The sequence below is a fragment of the Microtus pennsylvanicus genome, chromosome 13, assembly GCF_037038515.1.
Source record: "Microtus pennsylvanicus isolate mMicPen1 chromosome 13, mMicPen1.hap1, whole genome shotgun sequence".
In the NCBI taxonomy this organism is placed as follows: Eukaryota; Metazoa; Chordata; class Mammalia; order Rodentia; family Cricetidae; genus Microtus; species Microtus pennsylvanicus.
The window spans coordinates 61812385-61833881 of record NC_134591.1 but is presented as its reverse complement, the minus strand read 5'-3'; the positions used below and the strand labels follow the sequence as shown (position 1 = coordinate 61833881).

The 21497-nt window shown below is 49.1% G+C and overlaps 1 protein-coding gene across 1 annotated transcript; it reads right to left on the bottom strand.

Annotated features, from left to right (window-relative positions):
* Positions 1-442: 442 nt before the first annotated feature.
* On the bottom strand, positions 443-20090 carry Pef1 (penta-EF-hand domain containing 1). The gene is made up of 5 exons (XM_075945713.1): positions 19724-20090; positions 7169-7442; positions 3308-3463; positions 2739-2882; positions 443-1326 (listed from the first exon to the last, which is right to left on the bottom strand). Exons 1-5 carry the CDS (start codon positions 19745-19747, stop codon positions 1097-1099), a joined length of 828 nt encoding a protein of 275 aa, XP_075801828.1. The 5' UTR covers positions 19748-20090; the 3' UTR covers positions 443-1096.
* Between the last annotated feature and the right edge of the window lie 1407 nt (positions 20091-21497).

Sequence of the window (21497 nt, the reverse complement as noted above, 5' to 3'; positions counted from 1 at the left end):
ACAGTGCAGCCTGGGTATCACGCTGATCTAGAAATGCAACTGGCAGGTACTGGTGTCTGTGCTTAATAAAAGTGGGAGGAGAGTTATGGCTTCATAAATGGAGTTTGTCTGAGAGATAAAACTCAGGCCTAAGATAATGAAAAGAGCACGCTGTGAGAAGTTTGGGGTGGCAGCTGCCAGCCCAGAATGGCAACCCTAAACCCAAGAAACAGCCTTTTGGGCAGATCCCCGACACAGAGGAACCTGGCAGGGCCCCAACTTCACCCTGGCAAATCAGATGATCACCAGGTCCGCCAAGGCCCCTGGCACTGCTGCTTTTGCCTGGCTTGGTAAGCAGTGGATGCGTCCATATTAGGATGGATGGATGAATGAATGAATGAGGATGGATGGATGAATGAATGAGTGAATGAATGGTGAGCACAGACACGCGCAAGAGGAGTCGTGGTGGGAAGCATGGGACTGTAGAGTCTTTTATTGAAACTCACAGTTTTCTGGACTTTTGGCCCCAAATGGGAAAAAAAAAGCAAATTATAAACATTGGCAGTAAGATGCGACAACTATCCCCTGGAACTGAAGCTGAGTGGAACATGGCAGGTCAGTGAGGGGTCCAAGTTTTGGAGGGCAGGAACCTCATCAGATATGGCTGAAATGGCAGCTTCTCCAAGCCTCGATAGCAGGCAAAGTCTCAGGTGAACTAATGCTAACACACAAGGATTGTGGGAGTTGAGGAATCCCAGGCACTGGTCCTAGCAAATCTCCCTCATGCTCAGTCTGAGTCCACTTAGCAGAAACTGGGCTCATCTGACCTGGCGGTCTTGGTGAGGGATGACAGTCATGCCAGCAGAGGCCAGCGGTGATGCTTAGCACTGGCATCAGGGAACAGAGGGGGAAGCCAGAGGCCAGGGACAGCTGACCAGACACTAACTCCACTGCCACCACCAGCATCCCCTACCCCAAGGTGGTGCCATTCCACAGCCCAGGGTATTCAGCCTTCGGTCCTTTCCTAGGTCAGGCTAGGAAAAGCTTTGCTAGGAGAGGAGGAAGAGAAGACAGGCCGCATCCCTTGGTGTGCTCCACTCTTGTTGGGTAGGCTGGATCATAGCATCCGAGAGGCTGTCATGGTGACGAAGTCTTCAAAGCTGAGCCGAATGTTGCCCTGTACAGCGGTGTCCTTTTCCCGGAAGGCCTCAGTCAGCACCTGCAGCTGGGTACACACCTTGATGAAGCAGTCGAGCTGCATGGCGGGAGTGGCAGAGCGTGCGCAGTAGCGAGACACCAGGAGCTGGGTGAACTGAGGGCTCAGGTTGTAGCCCATCTGCGACAGCGCTGGAGAGGAAGGGCACAGGAAGCAGAGGCTGCGGTGAGTCTATCACTACTGAGCAGCACTGCAGCACAGCAGATCAGGGGACCTGGGGACAGTTGTTCACAAGTCCTGCAGACCCATTCAGATGTCAGGAGCACAGGAGGTCTCTTCAGAGACCCCACCCCAGTCTCGTCACTGTCAAGGTTCATAAGATCCCAGAGAAGCCAGCAGCCTACCTGTGACCGTCTCATGCGCCTGAGCTACAAAAGAAGTGTGAACCACTAGCCACCCTGGACAGACAGACACCAGAGACAACAGCACAGCACAAGGGCCACTGTCCTGGAGGCAGGCAGTTCTGGGTCCCCTGCTTAGCCTCACTAGCCCTTCTTATTGCCACTCAAGCCGGGCGATACTCAGCCTATGCTTCTACTAAGGATTAAAGGCAATCACAGAGGCACTCGGCACAGGGCCCTGCACACAGTATCCTATTTTAAATAAAAGTCTTATCCCCATACAAGGCCACAGCCTGTGTGCCACTTCCTTTCTCCTACTGAGAGGCCTCCTGCCTTTTCTGTGTCCCCGGCCTCCCAGGAGCAATCTGAGCTCCGCTCTGTGAGCCCTGGGCAAGGGACTAGGCTTCAGTTTTGTCACTCATAAAAGGGAGACCAGCAGGGGTTCTGCACCAGTCCCTGCAAGCGTGGATCAGTCAGCAGGGTCTAGCCTATGGGAAGAGGAATTTCAGGAACCGACTGCAATGCTCATTTCAGTGCCTAGGGCACGGCAAACATTTAGTAAATTGTTGCTATCAACCTCACCAACATCAGTGAAAGGAGCTGGCAAGGCAGCGTTCAGTACTGGTCACCCTCCCTTGTAGCAGGGGCAGACACGGCATGCTCACCCCCCCCACACACACACCTTCATCTCAATGAAATGCACGGCCTGGAAAAAGGACCTAGATTCTCCAGGCAGCCTTTCCCCTGAGAGGTGATGGAACTTCTCCCTGGGTTCTCAAAGCCACATCAGTCATCTGTCTTAGTTCCCTACTGGCCTAAGCCCAGGCTGCAGGCTTGACCTACGGAGTCAGACAGGAACCAGATGTGGATCTGTGGCCCCAGGTCCTCGCACCCAGCCACAACTCTGAGAAGGCTCTGGACCTCAGAAATCACCTCTGGCCAAGTGGCAACAGAACTGTGAGCCCTGAAGCAGGTCTCTTTCCATGCCACATGCTGGACAATAAGAACGAACCACACTGCTAAATTCCCACCTCTCTGATGCCAGAGGGGCTGTCCCGCTCAGTCCTGTCACCAGGGAGCCCAGTTGCCTGGCCCTGGATTTTGGCTCAAAGCACTGGGCAGTGAGAGGAAACCCTTCACTGTTTTAGGCATGAGGAGGAGTCTAGCTGTGCCAGGCCCACTGTGCCTACGGTGGTCCTTACCCTGCTGCAGCTCTACAGAGCTGATGGATCCAGAGCGGTCCCGGTCATACTGCTGGAAGAGGCTCTTCCACTGCTGGAGGAATCTCCACAGGGCTGAGAAGCCGACAACATCAATGCGGCCGGATTTGGTCTTATCAAACATGTCTGAGTGGGAGGAGGGAAAGGATAGAGGAAGGTTTCAAGACTGAGGGCCAAGGGCACCACTGAGGCAGCCCTTCTCCCAGGCTGAAGCAAATGCCTGTGTCTGAGACATGGCACCAAGCCTTTCCCCTGGCCGTTCTCAGTCCCGTCCCATCCAGATTCTGCAGGGCTGGTGGCTTAGCTCCAAGATGTGGGTCCATGATGACCCCTTTCCTGCAGTTTCTTACCAGGGGAGGGAGTGTCTGGCTGCAGAATGGGAGACTGGACCAGCCTGAAACTTAGCAGCCTAGTCTTGACAACAATCCCTGGTAAAGGAAATTGCATCTTGAACCCTGCTTCCTCTCTGGCTACTACTTGTCCACTTCTGTCACCTGTCAGGCGGCTTGGACCAGTTCAAACCTGCATGCTCCTGGAAGGGGGGAACTCACTTATCATCATGAGGCACGTCTCATCATTGAACGAGGACCAGTTAGAGTTGACGAGGGCCTGCTTCAGTTCCTTCAGGGAGATATAGCCGCTGTGATCGGCATCCACTGACTGGAACCACGAGTAGGCCTCAGGATCCACATTGGGGGGGACACCACCTGGAGGAAGGGGTGTAAACCATGGTAGTCAGACCCAGGTCAAAAAAATGCCAGGGAGCCATTCTGGGTACCTCCCTGGTCATAGGCGTTCCTTTCTGTTCTATTATTAGCTTTAATGCTACCTTGACTCAGCCTGGACTCAACTGAGAAAGGAGTCCAACTGAAAGATTAGACTGCCCAGATGAGACTGGCCTGTGGGGGATTGTCTTGACCGTTAGCAGATGTAGGAGGGTCCAATCTGTGGGTGGCGCCATTCCCTGAGCAGGAGGTCCCAGCTGTTTATGAAACTAAGTATAAGTCTGCAAAGGACCTAGCAAACAGTGTTCTTCCATGGTTCCTGTTTCTGAGTTCTTGTCCATGATGAGACTACCACCTATAAGCGGAAATAAACGCTTCCTGCCCTAAATCCCCTTGGTCAGTGTTCTACCACAGGGACAGAGAGCAAACTAGAAACCCACCCACAAAGCCTCGCAGGCCTGCCTGTCCATCCGCCACCAAGCCCACGCCCCTCTCTGCATGGCACCTCAGGAAGGCTTGATTCCTGTAGCAGAGTCCTGCACAGCTTTGTGTATAGTGTCCCAGTAACTGCTCTAAGATGTCATTTTCCCACGCCTCCAATACAGGGAGAACGCTCTGTAAATGGCCTGGGGGATGGAGCAACACGGGCAGGAAAAGGTCGCCTGAGGGAAGCAGGGTTAACGGGCCACAGAAGGGATCAGAAGCAGACATGGGCAGTGTGGAGGACAGACCCAGAGGGGACGCCAAGGGAAACTGCTTGCCTGACTGAAGGTCTGGCGTGGAGACCCAGGCCGGCTTGGCCACCTTAAACAACAGTGCACTGGTTAGTATTTATTTTCGACTTGGCACAAACTCGACTGAGGACTGCTCAGATCAGAGCTCTAAGAAACAGGTCAGTGGAGGAAAATGAAAGGACACTCAGTGTGACCTCAAAATAACGACAGCACACTGTGGCCTCTTACTGGCCTGAGAGACAGGTGCCCAAACCCTGCAGGTCGGCCTCTGAGGGTCCAGGAAAACACGCCCATCACACAGGGTGTGAGAATCAGCTTTTGTAGTGGAGAATAGGGACAGAAACTTTTTTTCCTAGATAAACTGTTTTTGAAACTGTAGGGAAGGAGAGAAATCAGACTTCCTGCTTCTAAGACCTAGGGCTCCAGGGTAACTCTCTGGAACTCCATGGGCTGCAGGTTTCTTGAGCCTTGGGCCCATTTTATGGCCCTGGTTTTGAGGTGGGGATTTCCTTTAAGATTGGCTGGTGGGCATGTTTGTTTGTCGGGCACTGGCTTACTGGTAGTTGATTTAGAAGCCCACTGCGGGCAGCACCATCCCTAGGCAGGTGGGCCTGTGTTGAAGAGAAAACTAGCTGAGCCTGAACCGGGGAACGAGCAAGAGGTGAAGGCAGCAGGCGGCGCTCTGCCTCGGTTTCTGCTTTACACCTCCTGCCTTGGTTTCCCTGTGTTAGACTAATCTGAAGTCAAACAAACCCTTTCTTCCTCTTTTGGTCATGGTGTTCTTCACAACAGAAACCAAACTAGAACAAGCAGGGTCACTGGGGAGGGAGGACATTTCTGTGACATGTGCCAGTGTGCTGAGACTCGAGATAGACCAGGACTCAAGACCTGACCGATTTTCACTAGTTGTGGACCTTCAGGTGAAGTAAGTAACTTTTTTGAATTCCAACTTCCAGCTTTATAAAGTGAACCACTTCCAAGGGTGGTTAGATGACCACCTGAGACAGCAGCAAACCCAAGTCCTCAGCAGAGGCAGGAAGGGGGTGGTGGGAGACGTTTTCAGAGGAGGAGTATTTCAGCTGTTTTCTGAAGGAAGAAGAGCTGTGGAGGAGGAGGCAGCAAAGGATGCATTTACAGCACTCAGCATCTTTGCTGGATGGAAGGCAAGGGCTGACGGCAAATGCGGAAGCCACTGGCCCTCTGGGATCTTTCTGCAAACAGAGCAGCACCCCTAATGGTCAGATCTGCCACCTACAGTAGTAGTACTTGAACCTTGGAGGTGGACCTTCCCAGGATTCTAAGGCAAGTGCAGCAGGGATCAGGATGGATGCAGTATTGCTCCCAGGTGTTGCTAGTCACCCCGGAGAGGAAGCAATGCAGGCAAATGAGAAAGCAGATGAGGCACGCCCCTTCTTCCCTCTCGTCCTGGAGACTACTGCCACTCTCTGGCCCTGGGATCAGAGGCCTCAGAGTGGGGGGTGGGGGTAGGGGGTCGGGCTCCTTTCCCTGCAGACTTTTGATGAGCTCAGACACAAGGTTTTGGAGGACTTGGAAATTCACTGCAGAGCTGCTGAGCCGGAAGCCAACAGCCAGATGCTTGGGCTCTGAGAAGATAAATGTCACTGGCTGGCTGTGCTCAGAACCCCAGAGGTTTGGGTACCTCCCCAGGGCCACCTGCCTGGGTACCTCCATTCAGATGCTGCTTGCTTCCTAAGCACAGCATTCCCAGGAGGCCCTTCTCATGGGCCAAAGCAGTTCCTGGCTGCCTAACTGGTGCTCAGCCTCCTGAGAACAGCCACTCTGTGAAGGGAGTCAGGGGAAAAGCAGGGACTGCACCCACTTTCCCCAGCCTTCTGCTAAGAGGCCCCAGCTAAGGCTCGTCAATCTCTGGTCCTTGTCTTGTCCAACACCTCCCCTCCTGCCTGCGGCTTTCCTTCCCCTTCTCTTCCACCCTTGTTTGCCACAGGTACCATCACATTAAAGCCAAGAGTCCTCTGCCCTAAAACAAGTCTCTCAGAGTGCCGTCCACTAAGCCCAGATGCTGTGTCCAGGGTTAAGCTGCAGCTTCACACTTAGGGCCTTTTTTTTTTTTTTTTTTTTTTTTTTAGTTTTTTTGAGACAGGGTTTCGAGACAGGCTTTGGAGCCTGTCCTGGAACTAGCTCTTGTAGACCAGGCTGGCCTCGAACTCACAGAGATCCACCTGCCTCTGCCTCCCGAGTGCTGGGATTAAAGGTGTGCGCCACCACCGCCTGGCACACTTAGGGCCTTCTAATCAGCCTGTGAAGCAGTGACACTGTCCCTATTTTACAGAGGGGACTGAGGCATAAGAGGCCGTCTGGGCAGGTCACTGAGTGTCTGATCTCGAAAGCTTTCACTAGCGACACCATCTTTTCTTTCCACGGATGTGGTCAGTCACCTTCCTACAGGAATGCAGTTTCTTCTCCCGTGGACTGCATTGCTGTCTCCTATTGTCTGCTGCTCTCCCTGCCCAAGACAAGCACTGTACACCCTCTCCACTGCCTGGTAGCCCGAGGGGCTCCTCATGAGAGGAGCACCACGTCCTGCCAGGGTCAGGCTCGACAACGGGATGTGTTTCTGCCAAAAGAACACGAGTAGATGAGACATGAGTACTTCAGACAGGAACCACCCAGCCTGGTCACCTTCTCACTCTCTCCACCCTGAGGACAACGTGCCCCCAAAGGGGATGCTCTCAGCTGCAGCTGACTGACACACGAGCGAGGAGAGCAAACAACAGAAGTGTTTGTTGTAGCCGAGAGGACTTCAGGGATGTCAGCACACTCGTTTTGCCAGTACAGCAAAGCAGGAGGCAAGGAGCTTGTGCCAGAGACTGGGGTAGGCGCACATCTTCAGGAAGGACACGGATGGGACACGGATGCTTAGTCCAGGTCAAAAGGTTCCACACTGGGTTCCAGAGCTGAAGATTCTACTTACCCTGTCCATAAGGTCCAGGCTGCTGGGCACCATAGGAACTTGGAGGTGGCTGACCGTAGGGGCCCCCTGGGTGTACACCACCATATGGTCCACTCGGAGTTCCAGAGGGGAGTCCCCCAGCACAGGGGTATCCATAGGGCCCTCCAGGGGCAGGACCTCCGTAACCACCACCAGGGGGGAATCCACTGCCATACTGGCCCCCACCATGGGGAGGTCCAGGGTAGTAGCCACCTGGAGGTGCTCCAGGTGCCTGTCCTGCAGCTCCGGGGCAATTCTGCAGGAAGAAGAGGGACATCAGGGTGGTGAAGGAGGCCATAGCACTTTACAGCTACTGAGCACCTACTGAGCCACAAATAGCATAAAATATCTTGGGGTAACTCTGACCAAGGAAGTGAAAGATCTATTTGACAAGAACTTTAAGGCATTGAAGAAAGAAATTGAAGAGGACACCAGAAAATGGAAGGACCTCCCTTGCTCTTGGATTGGGAGGATCAACATAGTAAAAATGGCAATTCTACCAAAAGCAATCTATAGATTCAATGCAATCCCCATCAAAATCCCATCAAAATTCTTCACATATCTGGAGAAGACAATAATCAACTTTATATGGAAAAACAAAAAAACCCAGGATAGCCAAAACAATCTTATACAATAAAGGATTGTCTGGAGGCATTACCATCCCTGACTTCAAACTCTATTACAGAGCTACAGTATTGAAAACAGCTTGGTATTGGCATAAAAACAGAGAAGTCGACCAATGGAATCAAATAGAAGACCCTGACTTTAACCCACAAATCTATGAACACCTGATTTTCGATAAAGGAGCTAAAAGTATACAATGGAAAAAAGAGAGCATCTTCAACAAATTGTGCTGGCAAAACTGGATGTCAATCTGTAGAAGAATGAAAATAGATCCATATCTATCACCATGCACAAAACTCAAGTCCAAATGGATTAGAGACCTCAACATCAGTCCGAACACACTGAACCTGATAGAAGAGAAAGTGGGAAGTACTCTACAACACATGGGCACAGGAGACCACTTCCTACGTATAACCCCAGCAGCACAGACATTAAGAGCCTCATTGAATAAATGGGACCTCCTGAGACTGAGAAACTTCTGTAAAGCAAAGGACACTGTCACTAAGACAAAAAGGCAACCCACTTACTGGGAGAAGATCTTCACCAACCCTGCAACAGACAAAGGTCTGATCTCCGAAATATATAAAGAACTCAAGAAACTAGACCGTAAAAGGCTAATCAACCCAATTATAAAATGGGGCACTGAGCTGAACAGAGAATTCTCAACAGAAGAACTTCAAATGGCCAAAAGACACTTAAGGTCATGCTCAACTTCCTTAGCGATCAGGGAAATGCAAATCAAGACAACTTTAAGATACCATCTTACACCTGTCAGAATGGCTAAAATAAAAAACACCAATGATAGCCTTTGCTGGAGAGGTTGTGGAGAAAGGGGTACACTCATCCATTGCTGGTGGGAATGCAAATTTGTGCAACCACTCTGGAAAGCAGTGTGGCGGTTTCTCAGGAAATTCGGGATCAACCTACCCCTGGACCCAGCAATACCACTCTTGGGAATATACCCAAGAGAGGCCCTATCATACAACAAAAGTATATGCTCAACTATGTTCATAGCAGCATTGTTTGTAATAGCCAGAACCTGGAAACAACCTAGATGCCCTTCAATGGAAGAATGGATGAAGAAAGTATGGAATATATACATATTAGAGTATTACTCAGCATTAAAAACAAGGACTTCTTGAATTTTGCATACAAATGGATGGAAATAGAAAACACTATCCTGAGTGAGGTAAGCCAGACCCAAAAAGAGGAACATGGGATGTACTCACTCATATTTGGTTTCTAGCCATAAATAGAGGACATTGAGTTTATAATTCGTGATCCTAGAGAAGCTAAATAAGAAGGTGAATCCAAAGACAAACATATAGGCATCCTCCTGAATATTAACCTTCATCAGGCAATGAAAGGAGACAGAGACAGAGACCCACATTGGAGCACCGGACAGAAATCTCAAGGTCCAAATCAGGAGCAGAAGGAGAGGGAGCACGAGCAAGGAACTCAGGACCGCGAGGGGTGCACCCACACACTGAGACAATGGGAATGTTCTATCGGGAACTCACCAAGGCCAGCTGGCCTGGGTCTGAAAAAGCATGGGATAAAACCGGACTTGCTGAACATAGCGGACAATGAGGACTACTGAGAACTCAAGAACAATGGCAATGGGTTTTTGATCCTACTGCACGTACTGGCTTTGGGGGAGCCTAGGCAGTTTGGACGCTCACCTTACTAGATCTGGATGGAGGTGGGTGGTCCTTGGACTTCCCACAGGTCAGGGAACCCTGATTGCTCTTCGAGCTGATGAGGGAGGGGGACTTGATCGGGGGAGGGGGAGGGAAATAGGAGGAGGCAGAAATCCTTAATAAATAAATAAATAAATAAAAAAAGAAAAACAAAACAACAACAAAAATCAGGGTCTTGTCCATTGAGTCTGTCCAGTAAGTTGGGCAGTGCTGGTGAATAAGAGTCACTGTTGGTTTGGAATTAAAACAAACAAAAAGTTTTAGGTTTATTATAACATGGCTGAAAGGGGAATGAATGGTAGTTACAAAAAAAGAGAAGTGTTCAAGACAAACAGAGGGGTAAATCCAAGCATCTTTGCCATGAAACAGCTGTCCTGTTCCAGAGCTCAAGCCACTTGCTGGGATTGTTGTAATGTAAAGACGTTAACAAAGGAGGTGAGTTCAAGACCTGTGAGGGAGGCAGAAGGATGGGAAAGCCACTTTGGGAATTCCCAAGGAAAGCAGACTGATGTTGCCCAAGAGCTAATGAAAAGAATTTAACATTTCTCTTTTTGGGAGCAGACCACTGCAATCAGCAAGGTGTAATGGAAGGATAATGGACAATACAGAGACAGATGCATGGAACATCTAGCAGAACTCTGCTGGGGCAAGCACCAAATGAAAAAAGGTTTGTATTGAAGTGTGTATGTCCTTAAAACAGTTAGACATACTTTAGTAGAAGAGGCTAATAGGATCCATATAGTGAAATATGTAATAGGTACCAGAAAATTTTTGTCTAATAAGAGTGTATTGCCCTTTCAGCGGTAGTACTGTATACCCACCCCTGGCAGCGGGAAGTGAGATATAGGTGCCTACTTATTGACAGGAGGCACTGAAAATGCAATTCTTGATCATCAGGGCGTAATGGAATAGTAAAAAAGGCAGCGTTTTAAGTCAATAACTATAACATAATAGTTTTGAGGGACGTTGGTGGGAGCGGGAACTCCAGGCTGGAGGCTCCACAGCATGGAGAGCATGGCACGGCCTCCAGTTAGCAGAGTTCCGGGAAGACAGATAGCAGCACTGAACAAGGGGTTCTACATAGTCTGGCTGGAGCTGTTCTCGGATTAACAGACATAACTAAGTTTGTCCCCATGGGGGGACCTCTGATCCAAGAAAGTTTGGGCAGGTGTTTCTCGTGGCCCTGAGGGAAAAGGATGTTCAGGAGCTGTCACAGCCCCACTGAGACAGGGGGTCTCTACCCCAATGGAGGAAAAAAGATAAGGGTAAAACAAGGGTGGAAAACAGCAGTTTGATTGCACATAAGGTTTCTGTACTTACAAAAGCAGGGGATTACTTCTGTCACCAACTCCTTCAATGTCTGAAACTGGGGACTCAATGTGCCAATTAGAAGGCCAGGATTATTTGGCTATAATGGAAACACCAGCTGCTGTATCTCTAATGCCCTTCATGGGAATCTGGTTGACAGAAACACCAAGTCCAGTGCATTTTGTGGAATCAAATTCTTTTTTTTTTTTTTTTTTTGGTTTTTCGAGACAGGGTTTCTCTGTGGCTTTGGAGCCTGTCCTGGAACTCGCTCTTGTAGACCAGGCTGGTCTCGAACTTACAGAGATCCGCCTGCCTCTGCCTCCTGAGTGCTGGGATTAAAGGCGTGCGCCACCATCGCCTGGCCGGAATCAAATTCTTGTTTAGTCCATTATCAGGGTCTATGGTGTGGGATAAGGATTAATAATCAATTTTGTCAATTGAGTTAGAGCTGGAATTTCTCAGAGCAGCTGGGAATAAACTATAATGTAAATTTGACTAATATAATCAGAATCAGTGACATCTGGAGGAAAAATAATCAGGGCAAACAAAACTTCTATAGTCCAGTCTGATTTACCTAAAATCAAGTCAAAACAGTCATAGGAAGGGGTTCCTACCATCTGTCGGGGCCTCTTCACCTCTGCTCTTACATCGAATTTTATACCCTTAATTACAGATAAATCTAATATAGAATTACCTTTAGTAATCAAACCTCTTAATGTCTTAGGTTTGGAATGGATCTGGATGGTGTGCGGCAGAGGCACGTGGTGTAGAATCTGTGGTTCCACACTGTGCTCCTGCAGAGGCAGCACGGGGCCAGGACACTGGAACCACAGGCAGGGACCAAAGGGGGTTTGCTGGTATCAAGCCACCCTCAGTACTCATTCCTGTTTTCCCCAAACTGGACTACCTTCACTATCAACTCCAGATGGACACTGACTAGGCCAGCAAAACCATCTTTACATTCGGGGTATATTTAGAAAGGGGGTTTACCATACTGAAGTCTACGAATAAGTTTTATTTATACTGTTTTTGGAAATGGCTTCTTTTCCCACATTTGAAACAGAGAGAGCCACAAGGCTGCTGGCAGAATCTGAGCCTTCAGCTCCTCTGTGCCAATGCTTTGGTGGGCCTTTATTGATCAGCATAGTATGAAAAGGATTAATTAGCAACTACAGTTGATGGGTTTTTTGCAATCAGATTTGCATTTTTGTGAGCTAATGAAAGGTAAAGTGGTAGCAGCTTCTTTATTATCCGCCTTTCACAGCTTGCTGTGTAGACAGCCGACAGAGTCCATAAAGGGCTCTGTAGATTTTTGTCTGATGGTAGAAAAGGACCCTAAGGAAGAATTAGGATCAGCAACTTTGGTCCCAGCCCTTGTAGTTGCTGAGGCTAGCAAGCGGCTGAGCCTTGGTTTCAAAGTCTCCTTGTCTGATTAATTGATCATAATTAACATTTGTAAGGGGCTGCTGCCTCTGGTTGTGAGCAGCAATGGAGGCATTTGTCCATCCACTCTGAAGGCCACATTAGCAGTGGTGAGAACTGCTTTTATAAGGGCTTGTATTCAAAAGGTATCACTTCATATGTATTTGCAGTAACATTACTATTCCGCTAGTAAATGGTTTGAACCTCATTCTCTGTAACACCCTTTGTGAGATCTTAGTACACGGCGAATGAGCCCTTCTCTGGCAGCGCCAGGTCCCACTTCTCTAATGACTGCAAATGCAGTCACTGGCTCTCCTGCCCAAGAAGCCCTTTAAGGCCACTTTATGGATGGGGACAATTTATTTATTTTATTTTGTTTTCTCGAGACAGCGTCTCCCTGTGTAACCTTGGGGCTGACCTGGATCTCACTCTGTAGACCAGGCTGGCCTTGAACTCAGAGAACCACCGGCCTCTGCCTCCCAAACGCTGGGAATAAAGGCCTGCACCACCACTGCTTAGCAAGTACAAGGAAGCAACTCCAGCTGGAGTGATTTGACAAGAGCCAGCCCATGTGACTTCTCCACTTCTCCTGTGTTTTCTGCTGGACTCTACCAAAGGTCTTCGCCCTGCATTTACTGAACAGCACAGAAAAACGGCATAGGACAGAAATGAAGAACACTTCATTTTCTGGGGGGAGCGGGTTCAAGATAGGGCTTCTCTGTGTAGCCTTGGCTGTTCTGGAGCTCATTCTACAGACCAGGCTGGCCTCAAACTCAGGAATCTACCTGTCCCTGCCTTCCAAGTGCTTGGGATCAAAGGTGTGAGCCACCAATGGCTCTTAAGGGACAATTTTCTACAGAAATCTTTAGCAGAGTTTTACAAAGAAACAAGTTACTTCACTGACCCAGAACAGTGCTCAAAGCCTCACACAGGTGTTGGCGGCTTTCAGTAAAAGACTAACACACACACACACACACACACACACACACACACACACACTGTTCTGGGTCAGCGGCATAGGAGAATATAGAATATATAACTTAAGAGTAAAGCTCTGCATTTAGCTTAGCACGGGTTGTAAAAGTTGATGGAGAATCCAAGTCAAGTAAGGTTGGTTACACTGCTGTTCTCTTAAAGGCAGGATAAACTACACAGTAGATAGCAGATCGGGTACAGTCTTCGTGGATCTCAGGCATACGAACTTCTACTGCTAAGTCTGGGAAAAGTTCTGTCTCTCTGAATGAAAGAGCTATTTTCAAAAATGTCCACCACACTAACTGAATTAATGGCTCACCCGCACAAAGCCTCGGGTTCCTTAGGTAAGAGCTCCTCACACTGCCTGCTACATGAATGGAATCAGGCTCATCACACAAAGCCTGACGGGACCAGAACTTGATACGCAGTAACTATTAATGACAGTGCCCCTCTACAGAGGAGGAAACGAGTTCAGAGAGGTCACACGTAAGCTGTGTGTGCAGGCTCAGGTCCAGAGGCTGGGTCTCCTGACGACCACAACTATAGCTACATTCCATATGTAGTCCACCTCTGTGCACTACAGCCAGGGGCTCTGGAGGCTTGGAGTGTTCCATTCCCATCCCTACATGGGTTTGGCAAGCATAGATCAAACAAACATATGTACTATTATTATTTTAAATGTATATCCATCTCTCAAAAAAAGTTGCTTTGACTAAAGCTAGAAGTGCCATGCTGGTCTTTGAAAGATGCGGAGGTATCCCCACCAAAAGAAGTCAGAGGGGGACACTGTGACAGACCTATGAGTAAGCATGGCGTGGCCAGGGAATGGCGAGAACATGCTGTGAACCCAGAAAGGAGGACCCTTCACACCCTCCTCGACCACGCACCTCTCCTGCTGTTTTCAGCTGGTGGGTGAGTTATCCATACCTGCCCAGTGTCACCCTCACTCAACAGTAAGTTCTCTAGGGACAGACCCAGAACTTCTTTAGCATCACCATCGCCACCCCCACCCACCATCCCCAAGCCCGGCACAGTGACCGGTACCTGTAAGCCTCCATAAATATGGGAATACATAAACACCGCTCCGCAGTGAGGGCTTTATGCGGAGCAAACAGGGAGCACCATAGAAGGCTTTCCAGCGGAGGAGGAATGTGCTCTGAGCCTTGTCTGGAGAATTAGCCAGTGCAGATTTGGAGATGAGCTATAGAGCTGGGGCGGAGGGAGGGGGCAGGTGCTGGGCAGGCAGGGCATGAACCAGACAGCAGCAGGCGCAGGGATGGGAAGAATGGGGTGGATTCTGAAGCAATTTCAGAGAGAGACTAGACATGACTTGGCAACTAATTGGATTAGGCAAGAGATGGAGGGGGAGTGAAGAAAGCCAAGTGTTCTGAATGACTCAGGGTTCTAGCCTGCACACGATGAAGGAGGGACAGCCATCAACTGAAGGCAGAGCAGGCCGGGGAGGAAGCTTGTGTAAGGCATTGGGCTGGTCCCAGGGTCACTGAGTTGCAAGTTAAGGGCTGAACTTGAGGAAATGAGAGCCAGATCTTTGCCTCCACGTTTTGCTGCCAACCCGGTCCAGACATTTTCTAACAGCATTTTAGCCTCATAAACAGAAAATCGGGGCGGAGGGCAAAAGACAAGAGTTCAGCAGCCATGGTTTCTAGAGCATCACAGAAACCTACCTCTAGGTCTTAGCTGATGGAAATAAGCTATATTTGGGATTTTTCGGTGTTGGGGGACATAATTAACGAGGCTCTGTGAGGTGCTTTAAGTTCACTTGGTTGTCACTGGTTCCCTGATCATGAGAGCTAAATGCTCACCCCCATTTCAGAGATGAGAAAATGAAGATGCCCAGAGTTTAATATACTTTAGATCATGCAGCTAAAATGGGAAACTGATTCAAAATAGGCCCTGCACATATGAGTGCCGAGCACAGGCCTGTGCCAGGAGCTGAGCACCTGTCAGGTACGACAGCTTCTGCAGTGGACACAGAGGGAGGGAAAAGCCGGAACAGACAGACTCAGAAAATCACATCCTTCTTTAACTGCAGCATCTAGCCCCCGATTTGTTCAGTTCAACCTCCAAGTCTCTATCTGCACTCCTGCAGGTGACAGACAGCACAGCTCCTCCCAATTCAGAAATTCCTGCATCCTCTCTTAGTCCCAAGAGCTCATTTTTCTACCTCCTAGCCCAAGCGAGGCTCCAAGGTATCAAAGAGGGTCCAGACTGACTTCTGATGAGGAAGGGAGGAGATTGCATTTGCAAAGGCAAGCCTGCTCAGAGCTACCTTTCAAGTGCCTGATGGAAGAGGCAAGAACCCAAGCTAAGGGGTTAAACAGCCACAGGAAGACAGAAGGAATGGTCTGGGCAATCACCAGCAGAGCCTTGTAAAATATTTAAAGGACAGAAACATGCAACCAACAAACAGTGAGCTGAGAACTGTCCCAAGACTTTAATTACCACCTCCGTGCTGACACTCCAAAAATCTTTCTTTCCAGCGTCATCTCCCCTGAGCCGCAGACCCACATACCCAACAGCTTCCTGACCTTCCCTCCCACCTTATCCATCTCTTTGTTCCCATCTCCTAGTGCTTCCTGCCACCCAGTCATCTAAATCAAAGCCTTAGTGCCCTCCCGGGTACTTTCCTTCCTCCCGCTGTCACCTCAATTAAACACCATGTTCCCTCAACTCTTCCTGCCAACAGCCTGTCACACCAGCCTTTACCAGGTCACTGTCCTCTTTCGGAGAGAGGATTTCAATAGCTTTGAAACTGGCCACCTCGCCTCCACCTCTCCAGCTTCAATGTCTCCTCTCAAGGCCCATAGTTAGAGCCCTGCAGGACAAAAGTAACAAGAGAAAACCAGACCCCTCTAACAAGCCCCTCACCAGCTCCCCTCCCTCAGTACTCAAGAGAAAACCAGATCCCTCAAAATGACACACAAGACCCTTTGGGATCTGGCCCTTCTTACACTTTTGGTCTTGTTTTATTGCCTCCTGGTTCATCATCATTAAAACCAGACTAATCTTAAAATTGCCCCCAAATATTGGACTTTCTTCTTCTTTAATAAAGCTCTCAGATACTTATGCTACAAAGCAGCCGCTAAGAGCAATGCACCATGGAATGTACCTGTACTACCCTACTTGCTTTCTGGTCTTTGTGAAGTTATTTCTTTAGCTGGAATATAAACTTTTTTCTTCCCCTATCTTACACCTACCGGTGATTCCTCCTGCTGAACCCCACTGGGCTGGTCCCCCTGCACTATCCCAAGGCCTTTTGTCCATTCCCACTTCACACCATCTACATATCTGCATTCCGCTCCCACTTGAGTATCTACTACATACCACACTTGATATTAATATTCTCATTGCGCCCTCACAGTGAGTCTGCCGTAGGTACTGCTATGACCCCATTCTAAATAGTGGGAAAATGAGCGTCAGGTCTTCACAAGCAATTTCTGTAAGCAAGCGGCAGAGCAGGGAAGTGAAAACCAACTTCTCTGGGCTTGGAGACCAAGCTCTTGAGCATTGAGCTCCATCAAGCAGGCTCCCCCACTGAACCAAAGGGCACTTGACTTTTACTACTCCACAACCCAGGCAACGCCTGAGTACCCTGGGCCAGAGGCAGCAGACACCGTGCCTGCCATGGACGGCTGGGAGCCTCTGGAACTAGGCAGTGGGTGGGAGGCAGGAAGCATTGCCTGAGCTTTTGCCTGACTTCAAACAACCAGCTCTTCTTCCTCAGAACACCTGGGATGAGGAGGCGGCCAACTGCGAGGTGGGGATGGAAAGTACCATTGCTGCCTCTATTCCAGACATTGTCTCCTGGTGGTCCTTTTCAGGACTCTGCCCCGAGCGTGAGCCCAGGCAGCATGGCAAAGCAACCACACACTGCCAGGTCCTATGCACCAGTGACGTGCAGGGCTCCCGTGCGCTTTGCTGCACCCCATCCTCCTTACACCCTTTCCACAGGTGCTAGTCCCCGCTTTCTATGGTAAGGAAATTAAGGCCCAGAGCCCTTAAATGGTCTATCCGGGAGCATATAAGACTTACTAAGTGAGTAGTGTTGGGATTCTAGCCCGATTCACTCTGTCATTGCTTCTAGAGTATATACAAACCACCCCCAGAGCTTACTAAGATGGTGACCACTGGGGCTTGGAGGATGGCTCCATCAGCACTGTGTTTACCATGCAAGCATGAGGACCTACTTGCATGGATTCCCAGTATCTAAGTAAAAAAGCCAGGTATGGCAAAGCATGCCTGGGGAGGCAGAGACGAAGAGGATCCCTGCAGCTCAGTGAGTTCCTGGCTCAGTGAAAGACTGTCTCAAAAAATATATTGGAGGGCAACTGGGAAGCTACTATGTCGACCTTTGGCTTCTAGATTCTCAGTGCCCACACACACTGAGGCAGCTCCAGGGGAGGAGTAATCGTTGGGCCGGCTTTCACGGGGATGGAGGTGGGGGTAGGGGTGGAGTTTGGACAGCCGCAGCTCCAAGGGAGGGGGCATGGAATGGAGCTTCCAACTGAACATTCCAGACTCTTTGGATCTATGGATACCAGGGACCGGGGTTAGGCTTCCATTCAAACAGTGGGAATCTGTGTCAGAGCAAGTTTTAGGTGGGATCCAAGTCTGTTCTTTAAGTGAGCTCTCGGGTAATTCTGATACAAACCAGCCACTAAAAAACAAACAAAACAAAACAAAAAACCCAAATGTACTATGGCAATGCTTTCCCAAACTGAACTCCTCCAGAATACCAGAATGTCACACACACAAAAAAAGACCAGACATAAGACAAACTAATGTGGAGGGGTGCTCCATGGTTAAGTAATGTTTCAAAGAAATATCACATATTTTATGACTTTCTGGCAGACTTAATGAATATTATCAAGCTGTATCTAACACAGTATTTCCCAAACTTGCTTAACCACAGAACCCTCCTCTATTGACAGCACCACTAACGTCTCAGAAAACCCAGCGAGTGGAATGGAGTCAGGGAAACACTGCTCTGTTCTAACCTCAGCTCACAATGGCTCTCTGCTCTCTTCTGCTAAGTATGCAGTAAACATAGTTCATGGCTCTAATCATGGCCTCAGGCTCTCTTGCTTTGTGGGACCTTCAGGCTCCTCGGGGGTTCGTTTCTCAGCTATAAATCAAAACAGGAAGCCCTGCGTGCCTACAGGGTCTTCACATGAGCATAACGGAGGCCCAACTGCTGTGTAGGGGCCAGCAAGATGACTCAGTGGCTGAAGGTGTTTTCTGGCAGGTCCAAGGAGTTTGATCCCCAAGACCCACGATAGGAGCGAAAGCAATTCCTGGACATGTGCAAAGTCTGGTCTCCCCTCTCTCTCTCCAATTCCTGTGCATGTGCAAATCTAGTCTCTCCTCTCTCTCTCTCTCTGTCCCTCTCTCTCATAAATGTTAACAAATGCTGTATTAATGTACAGGGCTGCACATCTTTTGGCCTCTGACTATGGTCAATCAAGGCTTGCTAATATCTCATTTGATTTTGTTTTCTACTTTTCTTGCATGAGATTAATCTCTCAAATTACTCTGTGATCAGGGCAACTCTGGACCCTTCGCTGGGATTGTTTTGTACCATGTGAAGTGGGGGGGGGGGGCTACTTTGAAAAATCCTACAAAATAATGTTACACTTGACTGTATAGCATATGCGCTGCAAGAATCACATCGTTTTTCCTACTAACTCTGTGAGGGGTGCGACAACTTATTCGACCTATTTTATGAGGAAACTGGCTCAGAAAAAAACGCCTTAACTAATGCGGCCAGGACATGACTCTACTTTTGACTCAACTGCATTTAACTGCTTCTCCACTCTGGCACCTAACAGATTTCTGGTCACAAAAATGACACTGCCATGTTCCTGGCTGGTTCGAGACAGGCTAGCAAGTGAGGAAGACGCGTTGGCAGACAATCCAGGTTCTGACCTTGGCCCCGCCGCCTAACTACCTGGTGACCAGATAAACTCCGTGTCTTCTCTGGGTTTCACTTTTCCTACACGTGAAGTGACGCTGGACTATCGTTGAGTGGTGTAAGCATCTCACTTCTGGCACCTCCTACCACTGTCGCAGTACGTGCTAGGTGAGTCGGAAACCTGTTTTTTATCCCACGCCCTCACTGACAGGGAGAGAACCACAGCTCTGGACGCCTCGTCAACACAGAGGACCCCGCCCCATAGGAGACCTGAGGAGTGTGTCCTGGTCAGCCCAGATCTATCCAGTCCAAAGCCCCCAAAGCCTGGCGTGTGCGACGTCAGAGGGGACGCGACACACACACACACAAAAAAAAAACCTCTCGAGTGGTCCTCAGTGACGTAAGAGAGCGCGACAGACTGGCCCTCTTTGTTTCTCGCTCACGCAAGACCTTGCTAAGGCGAACCTCTGCGTGGAAAGGGCGCGAATAAAGTGGGAAGAAAGAGCTGAGGATGAAGAGCGGCCCCGGGCCTCTAGACAGAGCCCAGACATTGATGCAGGGGCCGCTACAACTCACCTGCCCGTACGGATAGCTGGCCATGGCGACTATGACGCCATACAGTTGTGGAAGGCGGGGCTTCCTGCTTCATTCAGTCTGGGGGGGCGGGTACGCATCTTATTGGATAGACAGACTGTCGATATTACGGCGGACAAACGGAAGTGACTCTTGGGGCAGCGGGCGGATACCTAACAGACCGACTGCAAGAGCGGGGTGTCTGGTTGCTGTATCCGGAAGTGTTGGTGGCTGTAGTAGTGCGTTTGTTGTTGATTTGGTGACCTGGAGCAGCCTTCGGGGCTCGTTAGACCAGGCTTTTCTAATGGGGAGACTAAGTCGGTTGTTTTCGCGGTGGCCATATTATAACCTGGCAAATCGGTCGCGTGTTAGTTACGTCACTTTCTGAGATCACTTTATTTTTACGACCAAGCCGTTGGGAACTAACCCCCTCCTGGAATACAGGTACCATTTAGTGCTTGGATGCTAAACCGGTTTTTGGACCGTGGAGAAAGGTCAACTTGCCTGAGTAGAAGAAAAATTAACATGATTTAGCACTTCTTCATAAATGGGGAAACTGAAATCCAGAAAGGCTTGTTTTCCTAAATTCACAGTGAGTTCGTAATAAAATATGGAATAGGATTAGTGCCGATGAATAACTAGGTCTCAGCAAGAAGGTCTGTCTCTCTTTGTAGGTCAAATCCCAGGTCCTAAGCGATCATCATCATGTACTTATCTCTTGGGTTTAGGTCCTACACTTGCTTATTTGATTGAATTTCCACGTGGCCAGGCAAGGTGGCACATACCTTTAGTCTCAGCACTCAGCAGGCAGAAGTAAGCATATCCACATAGAGAGTTCCAGGCCAGCCAAAGCTACATAGGGAGGCCCTGTCTCAAAAAACTCTCATGTGGACAAGAATTGTGTCTGCTTTGCTAGTAATTGTATCTCCAGTATCTATAGTGCCGGTGCTATACTTTTCACTAAACAAAGAGTTATGAGCTGTTATCCAGCCAGGCCCTTTCCAAACCCCCAGTGCTGATCTTGGTGCTGACCACAGGACAGTCTGCAGTTCCCATCCCTCATCCATATCTGCAAAGGAAGACAAACCCTTTGTTCTGATGCTCTCGGCTCCTAATGATCTGGCCCAGCTGTCCCCAGTCTGTGTCCCACTCTCTTTGCTCCTTCTCCACCTTCAACATGCTTTAGTGAGCAGATCTTGCTTTCTGTTTTAAAAATCAGTTTCTAGCTGTATGGTCTGCCTTCTCAAATGTCTGTTAAAACAATGTTAACGTAAGCCGGGCGGTGGTGGCGCACGCCTTTAATCCCAGCACTCGGGAGGCAGAGGCAGGCAGATCTCTGAGTTCGAGGCCAGCCTGGTCTACAAGAGCTAGTTCCAGGACAGGAACCAAAAAGCTACGGAGAAACCCTGTCTTGAAAATCCAAAAAAAAAAAAAAGTTAACTTGAAAGGAAATTAATTACAGCCTCTCATGCTCAGGCTAGGGACACACTGCTCATTCATAAAAAGACCCATGGCCCTTTCGCTTCTGTCTGTCAGTTCCATCCTCCATTTAACCTCCCTCCTAGCCCCCAACTCATTAGCTTCTCCTCTTAGTCTCCCTTTGGACCTAGCATGGCCGCTAGCCATGGATAAGAATTTTCTGATCATTTCCACCAAACTCATCCATTCTAACTCAAAAATCTGCAGTCGCTCAGGCCAAAGACCCAGGATCATTCTTGTGTGTCTTCTCCACGCACTCACGTACCTTCATTTGTTTTTTTTTTTGTTGTTGTTGTTG

What these genes read in the sequence shown, in the direction of transcription:
- Pef1 (XM_075945713.1), bottom strand. Translation starts at nt 19,747, where the DNA reads ATGGCCAGCTATCCGTACGGGCAG. An exon ending in GCCTGGACCTTATGGACAGG is followed by an intron (nt 3,464 to 7,168) that starts GTAAGTAGAATC and finishes CCCTTCCTCCAG; the next exon opens with GTGGTGTCCCCCCCAATGTG. An exon ending in GACGTGCCTCATGATGATAA is followed by an intron (nt 2,883 to 3,307) that starts GTGAGTTCCCCC and finishes CCTCCCACTCAG; the next exon opens with ACATGTTTGATAAGACCAAA.